The sequence below is a fragment of the Alosa alosa genome, chromosome 14 (assembly GCF_017589495.1).
Source record: "Alosa alosa isolate M-15738 ecotype Scorff River chromosome 14, AALO_Geno_1.1, whole genome shotgun sequence".
Lineage (NCBI taxonomy): Eukaryota > Metazoa > Chordata > Actinopteri > Clupeiformes > Clupeidae > Alosa > Alosa alosa.
Window position 1 is genome coordinate 14,421,040 of NC_063202.1, and position 22,784 is coordinate 14,443,823.

General features: G+C 43.4%; 2 protein-coding genes across 2 annotated transcripts; one reads left to right on the forward strand and one right to left on the reverse strand.

Annotated features, from left to right (window-relative positions):
• The first annotated feature begins 2,323 nt into the window (after positions 1-2,323).
• Positions 2,324-7,976, forward strand: LOC125307408 (thiosulfate sulfurtransferase/rhodanese-like domain-containing protein 2). The gene is made up of 9 exons (XM_048263373.1): positions 2,324-2,733; positions 2,820-3,088; positions 3,287-3,395; positions 3,819-3,941; positions 5,823-5,928; positions 6,184-6,299; positions 6,594-6,752; positions 7,031-7,169; positions 7,519-7,976. Exons 1-9 carry the CDS (start codon positions 2,602-2,604, stop codon positions 7,788-7,790), a joined length of 1,425 nt encoding a protein of 474 aa, XP_048119330.1. The 5' UTR covers positions 2,324-2,601; the 3' UTR covers positions 7,791-7,976.
• On the reverse strand, positions 7,923-12,363 carry LOC125307409 (vacuolar protein sorting-associated protein 4B-like). Its single transcript, XM_048263374.1, has 7 exons — positions 12,089-12,363; positions 11,355-11,511; positions 10,719-10,858; positions 10,394-10,475; positions 9,614-9,833; positions 9,040-9,171; positions 7,923-8,769 (listed from the first exon to the last, which is right to left on the reverse strand). The coding sequence occupies exons 1-7, from the start codon at positions 12,177-12,179 to the stop codon at positions 8,668-8,670; spliced, it is 924 nt and encodes a 307-aa protein (XP_048119331.1). The 5' UTR covers positions 12,180-12,363; the 3' UTR covers positions 7,923-8,667.
• Positions 12,364-22,784: the final 10,421 nt, after the last annotated feature.

Consider the following 22,784-nt stretch of genomic DNA (forward strand, 5'->3'; position numbering starts at 1 on the left):
ATTTACCTTCATTTAACAGCTTCAGAGTCATTGGAATGGTTATATTACTTTTTTCGGGTTGAATGGTGGCCGTGTCGCTTCCCCCTAGCGCCTGTGAGCGGAAAAACCACCCTTGCAACTGTGGGCCGGCGGGCCAACGGCCTCGGTGTCAGGAAGTATGAGTGTAACAAATTGATTTACTGCATTCAGATACACATACACGCCAGGCACCGGCTAGAAAAAGGTAGCGATGGAGTTTCTCAGACATTTGTCATGACAGAGTAGGGTTGCCACCTGTCCAGGATTTTCCTGATTGTCCAGGATTTTCATGGTCTGTCCAGGAAAATAAAAATAAAAATCCTGGACACTGAATGTCCCGGATTTTTTGTACATGATCGCCAAAATGTGTATTTCAGTTTAATTGAAGCGTGCCCTCTACGCCCATAAACGTAATGCACAGCCTTACTGGCTCTACAAAAAATGACGATTAGCATAACATGGGTGGTGGTGGTGGGGCACGACTGTGGAGGTTCATTAGAAATGGTAAGGTGGAGACGGAGAGTGTGTGGGACAAGGAGAGACAGAGAAAGGAAAGTTTATTCCACATAAGCAAAAAAGCAGAACCTAATTATGTATTCCCCTGCTATTAAATAAAGCAATTAACTAAACAAATAACTAGAAATTGTCATTCTTACTCATTTTAGCTATACAATTGTCGCTTAGAATGACGGTTTTTATCTTGGGTTAGATGTGCGAAAGGCGCCGTTGCTTACAAACAAAAAGGTCGATTGGATGGTCAAAATGTCCAGGATTTTTGTCAGACACAGGTGGCAACCCTATGACAGAGCCAGCGAAAAAGAAGCAAAAACCGAGAAAACAGTAAGGAAATTTCCAATACTGCATAGTTTACCTTTAAGTTGACAGCCTGCAGTTACAGGTAGACGATTTATTTACTTTTTTCATTAATTTTAATCACATTTTTTGTTAGGCCTATTTTCTTTATTCACAGCAAGCTAAACTAAAGATGATGGTCCAACAGCAGACCAGAAGTGACATGCCATTAATTGAGCGACTGGTCTGACATCTGCCTATCTGATTTTGCTATCTGGGAGTTCCTGGGTCTACTTTAGGCCCTACAGTGGGATCTCTTTAGGTTTATTTGTTATTAACGGCAGTCATGCTGTTAAGATCATCTGAGCATATCAGGTCAGGTGGGTAGTGAAAATTTTGTTGTCAATGCTGTCACCTCGAATGTCCTCAATACAAGTGTAAGCAGGGGCGCAGCTACCCATTTTTTGAGGGGCAACAACAAATTGGCGCCCAAAAAAAAAAAAAAAAAAAAAACACAAACAAGTAAAGTAAAACAAACGGCCAATAATTTACATGAATAGGTTATTATCAGTATTATTTTTTAAAAAATTCAACCAATTTGAACTTAACCGAAGTATTGGTAAATGGTGCATTGTCACTTTAAGCGAGTCTAAACGGTTCTCATAACGCCCTTTTACCAGCTGTTGCTCACTAAGGATAAGGCTGATCCAACTCTAGCCTTTGTTTGCCACATTGACAGCACAATATTAAGCTATTAATATTAGGATTGTTAGGAAATGTAACATGTAATGAGAATTGCTAGCGTGACATTTCTGTTTGCAGTTTGCCATTAAATGTTCGGTATGAGCATGGTAGCCACCTAGCTATCTTAATAGTTATATTTCAATCGGCATATGCTTAGCAAACGCTAGTTAGTCTGGTAACATGAATAACATGAACATGAAACATGTGCCTCCAAGCACAGACGTCACACTTTAAATCCTACCTGTTGCTTTTCACCATCCACTTATTTAACTGCTGTCGCATCCCATCCTGACATGCCATCTCATTTTCCCTTTCTTTCTCTATTTTTAGCCCCCGACAGCTTTTACGCGTTATCCATCTTTTTCAATAGACGAAAACTCACTACTCATAGGCTACCTGCTCACTCAGCGCTCACAGCGCCCCCACTCCCTTTTCTATGTCAAAATTCTATGATGGAATCTAATGAGATAGGGCGCCTACTCTGTTAGTCCTCTAAAATGTTATTTAACATTGAGGAAATGCAGAAATGATTTAGAAAACTACAACAGTAGCTACATATAGAATATACCAAATATATTATTATTATTAGCCTATTTGGGGGTTTTTTTTACCATCGCTTTGGCGCCCCCACGGTGATGCGCCCCTATGCGCTGCATGCCCACTTTTTGCGCCACTGAGTGTAAGCCAACAGCATAAAATACTCAGTAACTGACGCCCCATTGTTCGTCCACGTGAAGGATGTGACTTTTATTTTGAAATAGTTAAAGAAAACGTTTGTCGTGACGTGCAGGTGATGTAGCATCTGCCTTCCGTCAGCCAGTCGGTGTGCTGAGCAGTCAGACTCTGATCTCATGTGGTGGTATACAGTGGCGATTCTGTGAATTTTGACCACGAAAGCCTGAGCGGTTATGTTTGACGTGGTACGTTATTGGTCACCACCAGGAACACATTCGTGGGACTGCACTGAACTGTGACTAATTGTTTGCAGTAGGCTAAAGTCAGGCAAACAGGCAGACTATCCCCTGCCCATCAGTGCTAAGTTGTCCAATGGATACCGACTTCGCCACAGACCATCTACTTCTAAGCCTGGATGTGGAGAAGCTCGCTGCCGATGCTGTGATGCATGACAAACCGGACATCACGGCTCCCCGGCGGGCCTACACACACACCAAGAAGCGGGTGAGTTCTCCGACCCCGTCCACACTGTAGCCTACTCACACCTGTGGCCGTCTGTAGCCAGCTAACATTTACACTGCGTCCTCTAGGCGTTCGCAGAATTCGTGGAGTGTCGGAGAAACGGCCCGCTCTCTTGGCGTTGCTGCGGACAAACCTTTATTGAACCCGCCGTCGTGCATAAGCATGTCGCCCGCGCCCACTCCGTGGAGATTGAGCGACGGACCTCCGAGGCCCTGGACCGGCAGTTGAACCTGGAGAAGAGTGGGATTGCGGCGGAGCACCAGACGGAGGATGAGCCGGAGGATATGAACGCCTGGATGCCCGACATCAGCCACATCCCCGCAGAACAACTCATGGAGTACGAGCGCGTGTGTGTGTGTGTGTGTGTGTGTAATGTGGAGGTGGGGTAGTTATGTTACAGTTAGAGTTAATGAGAGTTGGCCGGACTTGGTGGTGGTGGTGGTGTGTGTGTGTGTGTGTGTTGCAGGTGTGATGGGGAGGTGTTGTGAAGTTACTGCTACTTTAAGTTGACTCATTCTGAGCATGTGTGTTGCAGGGGTGATGGTGAGGTGCTGTTGTATTACTGCTACTGCGAGCTGACCCATCCTGAGCCTGTGTGTGTGTGGCAGAGAGAGCTGTGCCAGATGCTGCATCTCACTGGGAAGGTAAGACACTCGGATTTTGAGTTTGCAAGTGTGTGAAAAATATTTACTTGTGAGTGTCAAGTAGTGTGTGTGTGTGTGTGTGTGAGACTGAGTGAGTGTGGAGTATGAGATGTGTAAGTTGTAAGTTGTGTCTGTGTGTTCCAATATGTGGTTTTCTACTGTAATTGTGTGTTTTGTTTGTGTTAGTTACACTTCTATGGACTAGTTGCACAAAAGGCTCTCGGTGAGATTGTTTGTTTCCTGTGGAGCCAGGTGTGTTTGAACCTGCCGCTATTATTAATGTAATTAGTGTCTACAGGAGTGTGTGTGCGTGTGTGTGTGTGTGTGGCTTGAGACTCAGAGGACATTACTGTGTGTAGGTGCATGTAACTTCAAAATGTATTAACGTGTGTGTGTGTGTGTGTGTGTGTGTGCCCTGTGTAGGTGCGTGTGGCTACAGAAGGCATTAATGGTACTGTGGGAGGAAGCCTATTGGGAACTCGTTTGTACATCAGAGCCATGATGTCACACCCTGCTTTCAAACACATGAGCGATGACGACTTTAAGGTAACACCACGCACATACACACATGCACACACGCACACCCAACACAACACAACACACTAAACCCCCACTTTCAAACAAATGAGGGATGACTACTTAAAGCGACTGCACCATACTAAACTTCACTACACTATAATATACGGCACTATATTAAAAACACAAAAGTTCACTATACTGTGGGATGTGGGACACAACTCGGCACTATGTAACTGGACCATACAATAATAAAGATAACTACACAGTACTGTGTTATGCTACACAAAGGGGATTACACTATATGTAACTGGACCATAAAATTACTACAAGGCAGTACTGTGTTATATAACAGTATATGCTAAGTGCTTAGCACACAACGTTAAACCACAGGTGCAAAAAAATTGAATATTGTGGAGAAATCCATTGTCCTGCAGGCTTAGGAAGCCATTGCTAGTATTTTTATTAATTAGCTGATTAGAGCTATTTTCAGACCAACATTTCTGTATTATAGATTCTTTATTCTAATATTTTGAGATACTGGATTGTTGATTCCCATGAGCTGTAAACTAATAATCAAGTTTACAATATTCAAGATTAAAACCAAAAAGAAAAGGCTTGAAATATTTCACTTTATGTGTAATGAATCTAGATTATATGAAAGTCTCCCTTTTTGAAATAAATTATGGGAAAAAATGAAATGCACCTGTATTCTATACTATACACCCCATGGCTGTACAGCTGGGGCATTTTTCGACCAACAGAGAACAGGTGCTTGAATCGGTTTAGTTCAGAATTCCTTGATCCTTCTCCTTGGTGCTATCTAGTGAAGACGCCTGCATTTCCACCTGTTATTAATGGAACCAAGGATGCCCCATCAACAGACAGTGTTCCATGCACAAACAGAAGTTGTGAGATGGAAATATATATGATATATAAGATTACTGTAATATGATAAATTAATGAAAATAATAATAAATGACCTCCTGTCAAAACGGTATTAGGCAATAATTGAAAGCAGAACAATGACAGAAACGCAATGTTTCTGACATGCCCACTCTGGTTCAGAGGAAAAAACAACATTTTTTTTGGTGCCAACTCCAAAACTAACTTTTCAATTTCCGATCAGTTTCTGATTGAAATGCTCTTAAAGGAGAAGTTCGGTGTGATATTGACCTAAAGTGTGTTGAAACATGATACCGAGTGTGAACTTTTGTCTCATAGCTCATCTTGGCTTGTCCCCTGCACTCCGAAATCTGGCGCTAGTTAGCCGATGCTACCAACAGCTTTTCAAAGGGGGTGCCTTGGGCATCGGCCTAGCCATGTAAATAACTCACTGTTTTACACCATTTACGAGGCTCAAAGTAGCTCCACACTTCATTGGTAGACTTCCGAGGGCCCTGACATTTTAAACGAGACATTGAGAACTTTGAAAAAGCACTGGTAGTTTATTTACAAGACGATTACAGACAGTACCTTCAGGAAGTTTACCGTTCGCTGCCATCTTGAATTTAGTCACGATAAGTCGAGCGATGAGTACGAATGAACTTTATTGATCCCTGGGGATCAATAAACTATCAATAAAGTATCTATCTATCTATCTAGGTATGATAAGGGATCAAATTCCAAAAATAATTCCGTGGAAATGCATGGATTCATGCATGGATTCCAGTTGCTTCCAGTAGAAAGTCACCATTTTCACCGGAAAAGGTCATTTAACCAGCCAAATGATTTCTAAACGGGTTTGTTGAGTTTTAATAGTTGCCAAGTTCTCCTTTAACAACCCGTGGAACATGAACAAGCACAGCACCTCCTTTGTTGGTGGCAAGGGCCTACCAATGAAGACTACACAACATAACACATCAAACTATCCAAGAACCCCACTTAGTGTGTGTGTGTGTGTTTCTGAAGAGGAGTGAGGGGGGAGCCCACTGCTTCCCTGAGCTGAGAGTGGGGGTCTACAGAGAGATCGTTCCCATGGGAGTGGACCCCAACGTCATCTCACACACATTGGCTGGTGAGACTGTGTGTGTGTGTGTGAGGAAGAGAAATGCTTATATGGGAGTGCTTGCTTATATGTGTGTCAATATAATGTAATGATTCCATTCACCCAAAGCCTGATCAAATAAATGTCATTAAGCCTTCTTAGAGAGCGAGAGAGAGAGAGCTTGTTTATGTGTGTCTGTAATGTAATGTAATAAAGTCATTAACTCAAAGCCTGATTAGTTTCTTAGCAATGTCAACCAGCTTATTTTGTGTTTGTGTGTGGCAGGCACACACTTGGATCCTGAGGAGTTCCACCGTGAGGTTCAGACACTGCTGACTGATGAGGAGGCAGCCAGAGACACAGTACTGCTGGACTGTAGGAACTTCTACGAGAGCAGAATAGTACGACTCACACACACACGCAGACACAGTACTGCTGGACTGTAGGAACTTCTACGAGAACAGAATAGTACGCCACACACACACACACACACACACACACACACACACATCCACACACACACACACACGCTCACACAGACATGTACACTAACACACAGCAACAATCTCTAACTACTGTAATTTTCTCTGAGTCAGTTAGGTTTCAGTCAATTAAGCTCTCTCTCTCTTTCTCTCACACACACACACACACACACAGACAGACACAAACAAACTAGCACTCTACTGTGTTCTCAGGGTCAGTTTAGTAGCTGTCTGGCTCCAGATATCCGGAAGTTCAGCTACTTTCCCGACTACGTGGACCAGAATCTGGATCTGTTCCGGAACAAACGGGTCCTCATGTACTGCACCGGAGGGATCCGCTGCGAGAGGGGTTCCGCCTACCTGCGCTCCAAAGTACGCTTGCCACACACACTAACAAACAGGTCCTCATGTACTGCCCTGGAGGGATCCACTGTGAGAGTGATTTCGCCATACACACACAAAACAGAGCAGAGCATTACACTGCTAGTTAGCTGTAAGATCTCACTATATAGAGGTAGTGAAATAGTGTCTCCACACTAACACTTTCTGTCTCGACCAACAGAAAGATTTCTGTGGGTTACTGGGGAGTGTGTGACTGACCGTAGTGGTGTGTGTTTCCCATATGCATGTGTGTGTTTCCCCTCCTTCAGGATGTGTGTAAGGAGGTTCTGCAGCTCCAAGGCGGGATCCATAAGTACCTGGAACACTTCCCTGATGGATTCTACCGTGGGAAACTCTTTGTGTTCGACGAGCGCTACGCTCTCGCATTCAACGATGACGTCATCTCAGGTCAGCATGTAGGCAAGGATGGGGCCTCTGTGTGTGTGACTGCTTTGTCTTTCCATGTGGTACACCTTCTTCTGAGCTCTGAGTGGTGGAACTGCCATGTGTGTGGGTTTGTAGTTGCGGAGCACCATGCGTTGTGCTGCCTGCCCACCCACACACACACACACACAGAGAGAGAGAGAGATATCCACCACTTATTTCTGAGCTGGTGGTGTAAGCACTCTCTGTGTGTGTGTGTCGCTGTGGGACCAGTATGCTCTTTGCTAACACCCCCCACCATTGGTTTTGAGTTGGTGTGTATAACCCCACTTTCTCTCTCCCTCTCTCTCACTGTGTGTGTGTGTGTGCGCAGTGTGTAGGTATTGCGGAGCGCCATGGGACCAGTATGCACTGTGCTGGCCTCCAGTCTGCTGCCAGCTGGTCCTCAGCTGTGGGAGCTGCAGAGAGAGAGGACACACAGCCTGCTGCCCCACCTGCCAGAGGAAACGGGAGGCGCGCACACACACCTCACACACACACAGCCCTGACGCAACACACAGCACACACAGTTCGGACACAACGCACACACACAGGGAGGAGTGTGAGTGTACAGACACACGGCCACGCATCCCCAAAGATTCATGAGGACACACATACCGTACGTGTGTGAATATGCAGATACATCACCAAAGACGATGTACACACTCACAGGTGCACAAATATGCAGATACATCACCAAAGACCAAGTGAATACAAACAAACCCAAAACTGTGTGTGTTTTCTTGAATCTTTGGTTTTAAAGTTTTAATAAACCAGAACATTTATTTCCAACTGACGTGATCTGTTTTTCATATACAGTATGTTTAATTTAAAGCCAGGGTAGCATAACTTATTATACTGAAAAAAACAGGTTTTTTACACACTTTTGTATGTGTGTGCAAACACACACCACATTTCCTTTACCTCCCAGAATGTCCACCAGTGTCGTTAAGGTGAGAAACTGGAACACATACACACACAAGACACACACATACATACATACATACATACATACATACATACATACTCAGAACAGACTAACAAACACTTCTCTGATCACATTAACATGCAGTAAGACACTTGTTTCACACTCACATCTTCAGGATCTGCCTTTCTCTCTGTAGAGACATTGGGCAGTTTGGACAATACACCAGACAAGTTTGTTGTGAATTAGCTTAACAATGTGTGCTGGTAACCAGCAACAAGGATCCTACAAGTTCTGCAATCGCTGCGTGCTGTCATTCCCTCTCCTTCTCAAACAAAAGCTGTGCGTGTGTATAGTTCCGCATTAAGTTGATTTTGAAAATGTGTTTATTTTACAGAAAAATGTAAATAGCCTATTGTCATGCAGTTAATGGGATACTGTGCAGAGTTGGGAAGTTATGGTAGGCCAACTTGATGTGAATACACACATAGGGGAAATTCTCTCTCATTGAGTAGCCTGATGGTAAGCGTACGGCCGTACACCTGTAGGCGCGCCTGTCTACATAGACGACTGCACCTCCTCAGTAAACCTCTGTATCTTCTCCAGGTATCCCTGGTCTACAGAGGGCTTTGTGTTTTCAAAGGACTTCAACAAATCCCCCTAAGGACACATTTAAAGAGAAATTAACAAGGCTTTTGGAAAAGTAATACATACACTATCATAGGAAATATCTGACCCATGTTCCTCTACTTCTTACTATTTGCAGACTTGATAACTTCTAGTTACTTATAACCATGTCTCTCATTATGTGATTATGTTCATATATAATTATTAACTGACATGGCTTATGACATTACTTTCTTTAATATCAATTCTAAATGGGTTGTTCTATATAAATAATTTGAGTATCCAAGTGACGGTTATGCTCACCATAAATATGATGGGCTCTGCTAAGTCCACCACCTCCTCCCAGGTCATCTCTATGGCTCCTGCGTCTCCTGGACAACAAGGGGTCAAAAGGTCATCCTCCTCAGTGGCTTGATTGTACCTGCGTCCTCTCACCTATCACCCAGGAAGAACATGGACATGAAAGAAACAGGATATTTAAAATGAGATAGCAAACTGATGCATCCAAGAGAAACATGGACATACAGGAAATAGGATATTTAAGATGAGATGGCAAACTGATGCATCTTGGTGGGTTTTATATTAATGAAATATAAATGAAGTCATACAGGTGACCTGAATCCTGTGTTACCACCTCTAACAGGGAGGCTACCCTGGGTACATAACTGAAGCGTTTTGTTCGCGTGGCGTCTGCTGCAACAATTACCAACTACCATCAATGGAACTGGCTATACATCAGACTTGATCGCGGTGTGTACGTTCCAAAAAAAATAGTCCAGACTTCTAAAACTATTTTGACGCTACGCAAACGGAGCACTTCAGCTGTGGACCCAGTGTAGCCTGTGTGTAAGCTTTACAGGGGGCTGTGGACAGTTACCCTTCTGAAGTGGGTGGCCCTCTGCAATCTCCGGACGGGCTGCAGAAGGGCGTCCCGAACGAGGATGCTGATGTCGGCCCCGGTAAAGCCGTCGGTCCTCAGCGCCAAACTGGTGAAGTCTGCTTCAGTCAGGCTGTTTAACACACCCTTCAGTTGCTGCTTAAAGATCAGCGCTCGGCTACGATCGCCAGGCATGGGAATACACACATGATGCTCGAAGCTGGGGCACATGGAGAGAGAAACACATTTCACATACACACAGTCTGCATTTTAAACATAAGGAAATGTACACAATCTTTCAAATCTAATGTGTGTGTGGAGAAGTTTCTCTCACGCACACACACACACGCACACACACAAATTCACACATTTCCCAATTAATCAGAGCAAGTTCTTAGTATAAGTATGAATTGAATATAGTATAAGTATATATACTCTTTTGATCCCATGAGGGAAATTTGGTCTCTGCATTTATCCGTGAATTAGTGAAACACACTCAGCACACAGTGAGGTGAAGCACACACTAATCCTGACGCAGTAAGCTGCCTGCTATAGCGGCGCTCGGGGAGCAGTGAGGGGTTAGGTGCCTTGCTCAAGGGCACTTCAGCCGTTCCTACTGGTCGGCGTTCGAACCGGCAACCCTCCGGTCACAAGTCCGAAGCGCTAACCAGTAGGCCACGGCTGCCCCAAATCCCAACATTAAATGTAATTTATTGGAGGTCATACTATTCCCTAGCCTGGCCTCGGCCTGCCTACGGTTTCCAGGCTAACTATTCCCACCTTCTTGTAACTTCACAGTCAAGTCTCCAGGGCACAGCTGTGGCACCAAGCACTAGAAGTCCAGCGTTATTCTGTAAAGCACCTGAGACAACAAAGAGCAAACTTAAAGTATTGGCTAGGACTAACATGCTGCTCGTTTACGGTGATAATGGTCTTCACTGGTGAGATACTGAGTTTGCGTGCGCGACTGGCGTGCCTCTATTCTGATACTGTTTGTTTGGTGCAATGACCGCCCTGATTCTGGTTTGGCTGCTAGTGTTTGCCTGGTATGATGACTGGTGCTATTCTAGCACAGTTGCTAGTGTTTGGCATTTGTCTGCCCCACCTTGCATCTGCAAGAGCAGCTCCTTGCGTGCAGCCTCCCTTGGCGCCTCTCCCTCAGCTCCACAGAAACCCTCCACGTCGTCCAAACACACGACGGAGGGCTGGTGTGTACATGCCCTCACAAACAACTCCCTCACCAGCCTGGACAACCAGGAAGACAAGAAGTTCATTAGACAACAGGAATTTCACAAGAACACATCCACACTGGTCAGAGATGGCAGTGGAACTGTCCTTGATCATGGCACATATGGGCTAAATCCAACATGGTTCAGATAGTATGAAACTTTTCATCCTCGAGAAGAACCCATTTAAGGAGCTGGATCTAAAACGGCTTCAAAGAGAACAGATTTAATCAAATGGATGTACAACAGCTTCAAAGAAAACCCAAATCACCTGAATCTAGAACAGTTACAAAGAGAACCCATTTAATCAGCTGGATCTAAAACAGCTTCAAGGTGTGAGTGTGTGGGCAAATTCACAAACAACAGTACCACAGCACAGTGACATCAATTTGATTAAATATTTTTCCTGTACCTTATCACAATCTAATACACCCATCTAGAAAAAAGTTTATTGTGTATCAATTGTAATATTTTTCCTCTCCGCCCACACACACACATGTCCACAGAAGTCTTACTCTTGGTTTTGGCCTAACCATCTGGACACCAGGTCATAAGAGGAGACTCTGTAGAACTGCGAGCTGGCCACCTCCCCCTCTATTGCTCGGAGTAGGAGGGTTTTGCCTGTGCCTGGTGCCCCATAGAGGAGGACCGACCTCGGTTGAGTCCCTACACCTTCAGAGCACAGGATTGGAAGAGAGACAGCACCACTCAGATAATGATTATGAGGTTTAATTATGACAAATTCAAGATATGTTGTTGTCATCTGGGCATTTCTGCACAATGGAATTCTTATTTTGGGCACTCCACTTAGGGAATTAATAACAACAACAACAACAACAATAATAATGATAAAATCAAATAAAAACACACACTCAGTATAAAAATAGAGTAGAGTACTATGCTGTGTAAGGTGTGTGAAGGTCTGGTCATTCATTGTCTGGAGAAGGTGCAGTTGACAGCAGCAATAGAAGTAGGGTACCGGCCGGTAGTAGACTAGTGGAACTGTTACTGAATGTTTTATAAGTGAACTTCAAAATGGTTTAAAACAACTTCTGGTCTCGTCTCCTGGTTTGCCAAGACGTCTACTAGTTTAGTAAAGCTCTCTGAAATTATACTCTGATAAAACATTGCTTGCAAATTCTCACAACTTTTGAACTCACTCCACCACAGCCCACTACCCGAAAAATCCAGCTATAATTTAATCAACACTCGCTTTTGCTTGTGGAGTTGAGTGAGGAACATAATCCACCTGTGAGGTGCTGCCGCACAGCCTCCTGCAGTGTCTCCTTTGCTTCTTCCAAACCAGCGATGTCATCCAAGGTAACGCAGGGCGAACCCATAACACCTCGTGATCCGAGATGAGCCAGGAGATTTGTTGACGATAGACTTCACTTTCACAATAACATGCACACCATTTTTGTTCCTCATTATTTTATATCTCGTGTCATTATGGCATAACGTTGGTCATAATCTCAAAGTATACTGCTCCACACGGCGGCTGTTGGCTAGCCAGTAATTCGGCCACAGAAGAAGGTTGCACACAGGAAATTCAAACTTTTTGTGCATGTTACTTACCATAATAAAAGTCTTCTGATATCCCGCCTATCTATAATATTTGCACATAGCCCAGATAGTAGGCTAGTATAGTGGGCTAGTAGGATTTCTTTTTAGGCCTATCAAGAAAACTTTTTACTAAATCGTGCACTGGTTTTACTAAATTGTGCTAGCCTATCATGTGCTCGTTTTAATGATTTAATTCCCACATTCACAGAAACTCGCAGTAAGAAACAGAATAGGCCTAGACCAAGTAAGTTTGTGGTTTAGTAAAACAATTAGAGCTGACTCCAGGCTTCATGTTCAGGATGTCTATCACAATTCCCCACTATAGGGCCTACATTGCAGTTTAAACATTCATTTTACAACATATCTGCTGGCCTAAGGTTAAAACAGGGGTGTGTGTCAGATCACTCCCCAGCACACTTCTCATACACAGAGGCCGATCAACCACATGGAACTGAGGAGTCTATGTGTGCATGTGCTCATTATTATTTTATGAACTGAGATGACATCCAATGCCAAGTGTGGATGTTTTACACAGTGGATCAGTGTACTAGAATCCTTGCTCGCTTCCTGTAAAGTCCATACCAAAGCCAAACTCATGCCTTTTCCCATTTCCATGGAGCCTAAAAAGTTTATTTCCAAAAAAACAACGACATTGCAATGGTTTTGTATTAATATGAATGACTATGTAACAACATGGAAACAGTCCATATGACCGCTGAGCTGGCCCAGCACTAGCATCCCTGAAAGCAATGGAGGACCAAAATTGGCTTTACAATAGTAAGTATATAAGTATAAGCAGGCTTGGAATTTCACCATTCTGGGGGCAAGGCCACTTGGCCTTCAGTTGGGCATATTTGGTGGGGGGCACAAAGGCCACATGTCAGGGCACCAAGGCCAAAGTTAACTATACAGTAGTAGGCTATAAAAATGATCAAAGTTTTATAGCCTATTCACTGCAGAAGACCTGCATCACTGTATGAAACATTACAAAAACATGAAACATGACATATTACATAGAACTGTAAATCATCTGATCATTAGATATCTAGGCTATATATAACATTTATTTCAGATTTAGCCTGTTATAAAATCATGTATTGAACAATTTAACCACAGCTCAGCTTTAAAGGTGCCATATGTAATGTCCGGCAAAAAATCAATTCATACTCCACATTCCATAAAAGATGGGGGCAGTATACCTCCAGAAAGTGAGTTGGTCTACCCTAGAGTAACAACCGAGACACGTGTATTGCAGTTTGGCTGGCGGTTATGTTGCCCGCATACCGCCTCCCATGGCCGAAACTGGTATTATGACACCTGTCGGACTGTGGCTAGTAATTTAGCATGCTAATTCAGGTTGATATCTCTGCAGCACTATACCTTGTCATTTTTTTAATGACATCATCGCCATTATTTCTTCTCATTCTTTTGATGCGTGTAGCTCATTTTTTGGATATTTTTACCTCAATTCTTACACATGGCACCTTTAAGAAACTCAAATAGCCTAGACGCATGCTTAGCATTTTGTGATCATTAGGCTAAGGCTACTTTCACAAACTCAGTCAGCTGTCCTCTGATTTACCAATATCTAGGCGATATTTGTAACATTTATTTTGTATTTGGCCCGTTATGAAATTGTGTGGAACAATTTAAACACATTGTAAAACTTAAAGCCCAAATTTAGAGACATCCATGCATGTCGAAATTTACTGCAAATTCAAAACTGGATTACTCTAGAATTGTACAGGGGACTGCTTTACACCTTTGTGTTCGGTAAGGTCTGCTGTTTATTTTGATATATGGTTTGTCTGTGTGTTAAAAGAAGGGTTCGTGAAGTATTCCACCGAGATGAATGGGTTGGGAGATCATGGGACGCAAAACCTTCAGTAGAATGTATGATTAAATTCAATTATATTATTTACTTTTCTCGCAAACAGTTCAACTCAGCAATTATCGGGTAACATCGTTTAAAAGCTGAGAAAAAGCTCTTTCATGTGATACTTGTAATGTCTGTGTGATGAATAGGCTACTTCGCGAGTAGTTCAACTGAGATAAATGGGTGAATTTGGATACACTTTCTTTCTTGCGCTGTCACTTTCTCCACTTAGTCAGGTAGAACTTTGTGGAATTTGGGCATAAGTGTGACATAAGGTACTATTGCAATTTTTTTTGCATAAATTGATAGATAAGGGGGTGTCCTTTCAGAATCTGACGGGTGCCGCTCTGGCACCCTTTGAGCATTTTCTTTAAAATGGCCTGCCACACCCCTTTTTTGATCATAGAAAATCATCTAAATAGACATTAACATATAAACCCATCATATATGGTATCAAATTAAAGCTCTTTTCATACAGAAATCAGTTTTGACCATAAAAAAGTAGAAAAAAATAGTTTAGGTCCCTCCAGAGAACAAAATACCTTTTGCAAAGTGACCTTTAAGGTCAAATTAGGTTCCTTTTTGCTGCATAATAGCTTATACCTCTGAATCGTGTCATGTTTGGTATTAAATTAAATAAATTATGGAACTGCCATGTAGCTTAATACATACAGGAATACAATCATTCAATAGTAATTCATTTTAATATGAAATATAGCAAGTCTGATGTACCCTAGTTCACCAACTTGCGGGTTAGCTAGCACGTTAGCTTTAATTTCCCTTGAATCAGTCGCTGAATTTCAGACAGCAATGTTGTGAGGTACTTCCCAGGTAGTTAGCACATTAATTATAACTCCTTGGATTTCCCCCTAGAATTACAGACAACAATATTTTTCATCCTAACATTTTTTTAATGCTTTAAAAACAGACACCACAGTCCAGGATTGATACAAACTAGTCTGTTATGTGGTACTTGCCAGTTAGTCAGCACATTAACTATAATTCAATTTCAATTTATTGTGCTTATAGAGCGCCAAAACATTACACATGTATCATGGCGCTTTACAGAATGTAGGCAATCAGAGAAAAAGGAAAGAAAGGAAGAAAAGAAAAGAAAGAGAGAGGCCCACGGGTAACAGGGGCGACAGGGGCAGTAGAATGCAATAGTGAGGCCCATGGGTAACAGGGGCGAGGAAAAACTCCCTAGAATTGGAGATACATATAGGAAGAAACCTCGAGCAGATCCACGACTCAAGGGCCTGACCCATCTGCCTAGGGTCAATACAGGACAGTAAGGTCTGTATACATGACAAATGCATATGATAGTCAGGTGTAGAGAATAAGACATGGTGTTAAAAAGCACTTGAGCAGAAAGTTACAAGAGGTGGGGTGATTACGTATCTGGTTTGATAATTCATTAATCCTGATTTAGTGACAGAAAGTTCAAATAGTCCAGCATTGGATTTGTCCAGGTGAAGGGAGTTATCATGGGGCATGTGGTGGGTCGGCAGACAGGCCAGGAATCCGGGCAGAATTGTCATTGGCAGGTGATGGGTCGCTAGGCTGTACGGGCCAGGAATCCAGATAGGGGGACAGTAATAGGGCAGTCGAGGATGGGACTTCAGGTGAGATGGGTAAGAGGAGGGCCAACACATGGATGGTTGATGACTGGTGATGATATACCTCACAAGTGAGGTACAGTAAGGGGAAAAAAAGAGAGATGTAGAGTGGGTTAGTATTACTGAAAATCAAAATGGTTAATGTCAATAAGTAATTAGTGGTACTATATATTGTTACAGTATATCATAGTGAGAATAGGCAAGAGAGGGAGAGTTGAGAGAGAGAGAAGGGAGAGGGAGGGGGGGGTTGTGCAGTGACACATGAAAAGTCCATGACCGCACTATGCTATAGCAGCATAACTAAGGCATGGTGAGGGGTAGTCGGCACCAAGCGCAGGTATGGTAAGTGACCACCATCATCGCCTTGCAGCGACTGGGGTGCCAGTCACACGAGGACTCAGCAGGGTGGTCCATTCCAAAAATCCCTGAGGTGGGTGAAGTTCCACACCGCACCATACCTAACTATGGGAGGCAGTAAAGAGGTATGTTTTAAGTCTAGACTTAAAAATAGGGAGGGTGTCTGCTAGTCGAATTGAGGAAGGAAGATTATTCCAGAGGAGGGTGCTTGTGATAGCTGAAAGCTCTGCCTTCTACTGTAGTTTTTGAGATTCTTGGAATTACAAGAAGGCCAGTATTCTGTGATCGTAGCGGTCTAGGTGGGTTATATGGGACTAGGAGATCTTTAATATATTCTGGTGCCTGGCCATTAATGGCTTTGTATGTTAGAAGTAATATTTTGAAGTCAATGCGACTTTTAACAGGCAGCCAGTGTAGAGATGCCAGGATAGGGGAAATATGTTCATATTTTTTAGTTCTAGTGAGTGTGCGAGCAGCTGCATTTTGTATAAGTTGTAGGCTCTTTAGACAGGTGTTATTGCAGCCAGCGTATAGAGCATTGCAATAATCAATCCTGACAAAAGCATGGATTAATTTCTCAGCGTCTGGTAAGGATAAAGACTTCCTTATCTTTGAAATGTTCCTTAAGTGATAAAATGAAGTTTTGGTAATCTGTTTTATGTGATTACTTAGTGATAGGTCTTGGTCAATTGTAACTCCTAGATTTTTAACACTTGTGGATGAGGATAGTCGAAGATCAGTAAATGTAGCCTGTGATGAGGATAGGATATCCCTCGTCTTTTTAGGACCTAAAACCATGACTTCTGTTTTATCGGAGTTCAAAGTATAATATAGTTTGTACTATGAACAAAGTTCATAGTACAAACTATAATAGTCCTTGAATTTGCTCCCTTAATTACAGAGAAAACTGCAAAGTTGATTACAGGAGGAGAGGACAGAATCAAGAAAATGATTTCTTCCAGTATTGCAAGGAATGACACGAATCATTTGGAATTACAACAACAAATATAACAACAAATGTAAATCAGGTTTATAGCCCAAGTATACTTGCATATACAAAGAATTTGGTCTCTGCATTCATCCCATCAGTGAATTAGTGAACACACAGTGAGATGAAGCACACAACGAGCACACATAAGGTGAAGCACACTCTAACCCGGAGCAGTGAGTTGACTTGCTACAGTGGCGCTCGGGGAGCAGTGAGGGGTCAGGTGCGCAAGGGAACTTCAACCGTGGTTGTGGATATGGGAGAGCAGTGCTCTTCAACCAACCCCCCCCCCCCCATTTCTCCTACTGGTCGGGGATCGAACCGGCAGCCCGAAGCCCTAACCAGTAGGCCACGGCTGCCCAAGTATACTTACATATACCAGTACGGGAGCATGCCTATGTTCCCACAGCCCTATGTCCCCTAACCCACACCTCAGGCCTAACCCTAACCTGAGAAATGTGGGAACATAGGGCTGACCCCACTGATACAAGGAATTTGTGCTCTGCATTTTACCCATTCGGGGGTACAACACACCCACACAAACAGTGTACACCCATTCAAACACACACACACCCTTGAGCAGTGAACACACTAGGAGTACACATACACACCCGAAGCAGTGGGCAGCCCTTGATCCAGCGCCCGGGGAGCAGGGCTCAAGGGCACCTCATCTCATATGTGGGAGAGCACTGTTAAGTCACTCCCCCCACCCACATTTTTCCTACCAGTCAGGGATCGAACTGGCCACCCTTCAGTCACAAGTCCAATTCCCTAACCAGTAGGCCATGGATGCCCAAAGTAATTGACATTAATACTATGGCTGCAAAATTAGGCGACAAATGTTATGATTTGTTGGCTGTTCATGCATTGTTTGATTGTGACAGTGTGTCATGTCATATCCATATGGCAAAAGGAAAACCTCAGCAATCAATTTGATGCTCAAGAGTAATCTTGATTTGAAGAACTGTACATATGTACTGTAGAAGCTGATGAGCATGAATGGATTTCCTTTCTTGCCTCTACTATGGAAAGACTGTTGAAAGCCTCAGTAACTTGAGATACATGCTATTCACCAAGAAAAGAGACCCTCCTTAAATAAAGAGTCTTCCTCCAACAAGAGAATATGCAGCGGAACACATCAAGCGTGCACGGCTGCAAGTCCTTCAGTGGAGAGCTGCTGACATAAAAACTCCTCCAGTGTGTGCTGATGATGTATCCCTGTTTGTTCGGAAAATAGAGGATAGAATTCCTGTGCCTGTTCATGGCAACACTGACATTGCACCCAAAACAGGTCTACAGCTTGTTGCTTGTGGATGCAAGGCAGTGCCAGCATGCTCCAGGGCCTCTTGCAGCTGTCAGTCAGATGGACTACCATGCACCACCTACTGCCATTGCAAAGGTGGTGAACAGTGTGCAAATAAAAATTTGAAGATGGCTACACTTTCAGTGGAGGATACTGATGACAGCGAGGGAGAAATGTCTGATTGAATGAATGTTTTTTGGAGGTGAAATTTGATGTTTGTGATGTGTAAAAGGCCAGCCTGGCAACATGTTCTGTACATAGTTGCTTTCAGAATCTGTGAGAAAGTTCTACTTTGTTCCTTATAACTTTATCTATTTGATTAATTGTTGAGGATTTCAGCGGTGTGACCTTACCAGCCTTTACAGTTATTATGTTCTCTGGAGGGACTTGAAATCATTTTTAGCATGTTTGTATTGACATCATTGATTTCTGTTTGAGAAGAGCTTTCATTTGATACCATACATGATGGGTTTATACAGTAATGTGCATCTAGTTATTTTTTTATGGTCAAAAGGGGGCGTGGCAAATTGTAATAAAAAAAAAAATGCTCACGGGTGCCGTGCTCCGGGAGGGAAATTTGGTCTCTGCATTTATCCCAATCCGTGAATTAGTGAAACACAGCACACAGTGAACACACAGTGAGGTGAAGCACACACTAACCCAGAGCCATGAGCTGCCTGCTACAGCGGCGCTCGGGGAGCAGTGAGGGGTTAGGTGCCTTGCTCAAGGACACTTCAGCAGTGGATGTCGGCATGGGAGAACAGTGCTCAACCACTTCCCCCCACCCACATTTTTCCTACTGGTTGGATATCGAACCGGCAACCCTTTGGTTACAAGCCCGATGCCCTAACCAGTAGGCCACGGCTGCCCCCACAATTGACCCCGACGTGAAAAAATAAATGTAGAAATAAACTATGAAATGTATGAATTAATAAATGGACTTCAAGCCTAAAGTCAAAATTGCTGCTGTGATATGTGCCCTGGCAGGGCCCTGACTGCTGCAGCATACAGCGTTGTGTGTGTGCCTGTGTGTGTGTGTGTGTGTGTGTACGTGTGTATGTGTGTGTGTCTTCATAGCCTTGGAGCTTGAAGTGTCATCACACTTCATCAGTGCAGAGTGAGTGAAGGATGTGAGAGATCAAAGAGGAAGCTTCAGCCGAACAGACCACAAATTCTGAGAAAGAATTGCACAGACACTTGGCTACTTGCTCATTATTAAGCTTCTGTCTGCAGATGTTTCTCCAGTGTTTATCAGTGTTTGTCTGGCAGAGGTTGTTATCCGCACATAAGAAACACACACATCTTCTATTTCTATAAGAAACAAGAATCACACTACAGGTTATACATGTTTCACATACCTTCATCTTGCGATCTCGACACAAGGGAAAAGAGACAACAAACAGGTCAGCATAAAGCACAATGTATACTCCTGAGGCTGTGATTTCATATTGTAAGTTAGTGTAGTGAGTTACTGTAATGAGTTGCTGAGTGTTAGATAGCAGTGGGAGTTGTTCCTTTGTCCTGCGTTTGCTTTATTTAAGGGATAATGGCCACTATGGTGTCCTTAGATATAGAGATACAGTAGATGGAATAAAGGCAAAGGATGCCTTGCAGAGGCTGACACCTGGCCACAAAAATATAAAAGATTGATTCAAAATCACCCATTTAGGAACTTAGATTAAAAGGGAAGTCTAAGCTTGTGTCTGTAATGGGTGGAGTCCTATTTGACTTCTCTTGTGAAACCCACTTTTGCATTGGCCAGACATAAATAGCCAAATGTGTTACACAGTCATATGCGTAAATAACATGAAAAGCTGACTTGACTTGCAGATATCAGCAAATATCTGTAGAGTTCAGTCCTAGCAGTAGGACAGAGGATCCTACTCCAGTACATTCATCTCACATCACCTCTGGAGTTTCACCTCCTGGACCTGTCTATCCCTCTGCACACAGACATGCAGACAGCTCTGCTGCTCTTACTGATGGCTGAAGCCTCCAAAGGTAAGCAGCTTTGGAACTACCGCAAAGGCTGCATTTGGCAGGAGATGTGTGTTGTGTTTGGCTAACTACAGCTTTAGAGGCAAAATGTATACTGTATGTTGACTTTGCGAAATGCGCTTACCTGTGCCCACTCACTGTCATCATTTTCCTGGCAGCGAGTCCAACATCTGAGAGCTTCTGTACCACCTTCACTCTTAATACCAATTTACAACAAGGATTCGCGACGAGACGAAACCGTTGCAGAAAGGAGTTGCAGCGCTGTGAATTGCCAGCTTTTGCAAAGCCGTTGCAAAGCATTCACCATGTCTAGTCACAGTTGCAAGGTTTTTAGAACGTTGCAGCAAGTTGATGGTTTATAGAATGTTGCAGCTCATCTCGTCGCGAATCTTTGGTGTGAATTCGGCTTTAGGCTGTGGTTCAGGGGTCATCGCTATGTTCCCCAGGTCATATGTTCCCCGCTCGGGGTTATGGTTAGGGTTTTTAAAAAGGGTCCTATGTTCCCCGATTCCATTCAAAGCGGGGAACAGGACCCAGGGAACATAGGTACGCTCCCGTGGTTCATCTAGTATAAGCAGAGACTTTCTAATGAGGAGACACAGTACTCAACAAATCCTCCATAGAAATGCATGGGGCTAGTTTCTAACGCCAATATGGCCTTTGTCTACACATATCCCACCCCTTCCTCGGCAAAACATCGACATATGAATACATTGAGCCAATCAATGAATAGGATATGCCCGATGAGTGCCCAAAAAGCGTTGCAATATGGCCCCAAGTGGAGGGACTTGCCTAAAAGCACTTTGGTATAAGTATACTCTTTTGATCCCGTGAGGGAAATTTGGTCTCTGCATTTATCCCAATCCATGAATTAGTGCAGCTTTTCTCACTACTGGGTCGCGGAGACATGCCAGGTGGGGCGCGAACTGACGTGAAAAACAGGAGTTTTTCCCCCGATGCGCAATGGACGCACTGTGTTATTCACAGGGAAGCGCTCGTGTCAAGGCAGCTTAGTTAGTCCCGACCTACATGAGATTTTGAACGTTGTTGTGAGAGTGGTGAATTTCATCAAAACCCGGCCCTTAAAAGCGCGTCTATTCTCCGCACTTTGCGAAGAGATGGTAGCTGACCAAAAGGCTGTACTGTTTCACAGCGAGGCAGGGTGGCTTTCCCGAGGATGTGCTGTCGCGCGTGTTTGAGCTCCGAGTCGCCTCTTCTTGGAGGAAGAGCGCATGTTTGAATCTTCAAGCACGTCCACTAATGAACATTTCTTGACGAAGCTGGCCTATCTTAGCGATATATTTGATATATCTTAGCGATACATTTAAGTTAAATGTCCAGTTACAAGGCAAAGACAAGCACCTACCTCACCTAGAAAATAAGATTACTGCATTCACCAAAAAAAACTTGAGTATGGGACAGGCGCCTCAATCGCGACAGTATTATGCCTTTGAGATTTCTGAGCGAAATCGCTGAAACGTCTGATTGGGAGGCACTCTTGTGATCCCATGTATTAAACAGTAGGCCTACATCACATCCTTGCAAAGTTTATTTCAAAAATATTTCCCAACCAGCAGTGCTCAGTATGACTGGATTATGGATCCATTTAATGCAGCATGTTGGTATTTCATTGAATATATTGTATGCTGTAAAATGGCCTATATGCTTCCTAATATGTTGCCGGAAAACAGAAATATGTGTGTTATGTATTTATTTATTATTATTATATCTGCAGCACCAACTGATTTTAACTCTGTTGAAGAGGATATATTTAGAACTTGTCATTATTTCAATAAATTTGACAATTTTAAGCTTGACCTACCACTTTCTTAGAGCGATGAGGGACAGGTGGGGCTCAAGAATGCCCCCTTGATCAAAGTGGGGAATGAAAGAAAACGTTTGAGAACCACTGATCTAGTTTGTTAACTACCACAGTCACGAGTTGGGTCGCGATAGTCTGTCATTTTTAAAAAATGGGTCCCCAGAAAAAAAGTTTGAGAAACACTGAATTAGTGTAACACACTCAGCACACAGTGAATACACGGTGAGGTGAAGCACACACTTACAAGTCCGAAGCGCTAACCAGTAGGCCACGGCTGCCCCGGCTGCCATCTCACCTTCGTCTCTGCCTCTAGGCACATTTTTGGCAGCATTTGCCCAAGTTGGTTTACACCAAGAGGGAGATTGTTGAACAGGATTTCGTTTGCCAAGACAAGCTGCTTCGGTTAGAGATAAAGGGCC

Excerpts from the sequence above, each read along its gene's own strand:
- LOC125307408 (XM_048263373.1), top strand. The coding sequence starts at position 2,602 with ATGGATACCGACTTCGCCACAGACCATCTACTTCTAAGCCTGGATGTG. Across the intron at positions 3,396-3,818 it reads TGCTGCATCTCACTGGGAAG|GTGCGTGTGGCTACAGAAGG; the intron begins GTAAGACACTCG and ends TGCCCTGTGTAG. Across the intron at positions 3,942-5,822 it reads TGAGCGATGACGACTTTAAG|AGGAGTGAGGGGGGAGCCCA; the intron begins GTAACACCACGC and ends GTGTTTCTGAAG.
- LOC125307409 (XM_048263374.1), bottom strand. The coding sequence starts at position 12,179 with ATGGGTTCGCCCTGCGTTACCTTGGATGACATCGCTGGTTTGGAAGAA. Across the intron at positions 10,476-10,718 it reads GCTGCTCTTGCAGATGCAAG|GTGCTTTACAGAATAACGCT; the intron begins GTGGGGCAGACA and ends TTGTTGTCTCAG. Across the intron at positions 9,834-10,393 it reads GACTGTGAAGTTACAAGAAG|CTTCGAGCATCATGTGTGTA; the intron begins GTGGGAATAGTT and ends CATGTGCCCCAG.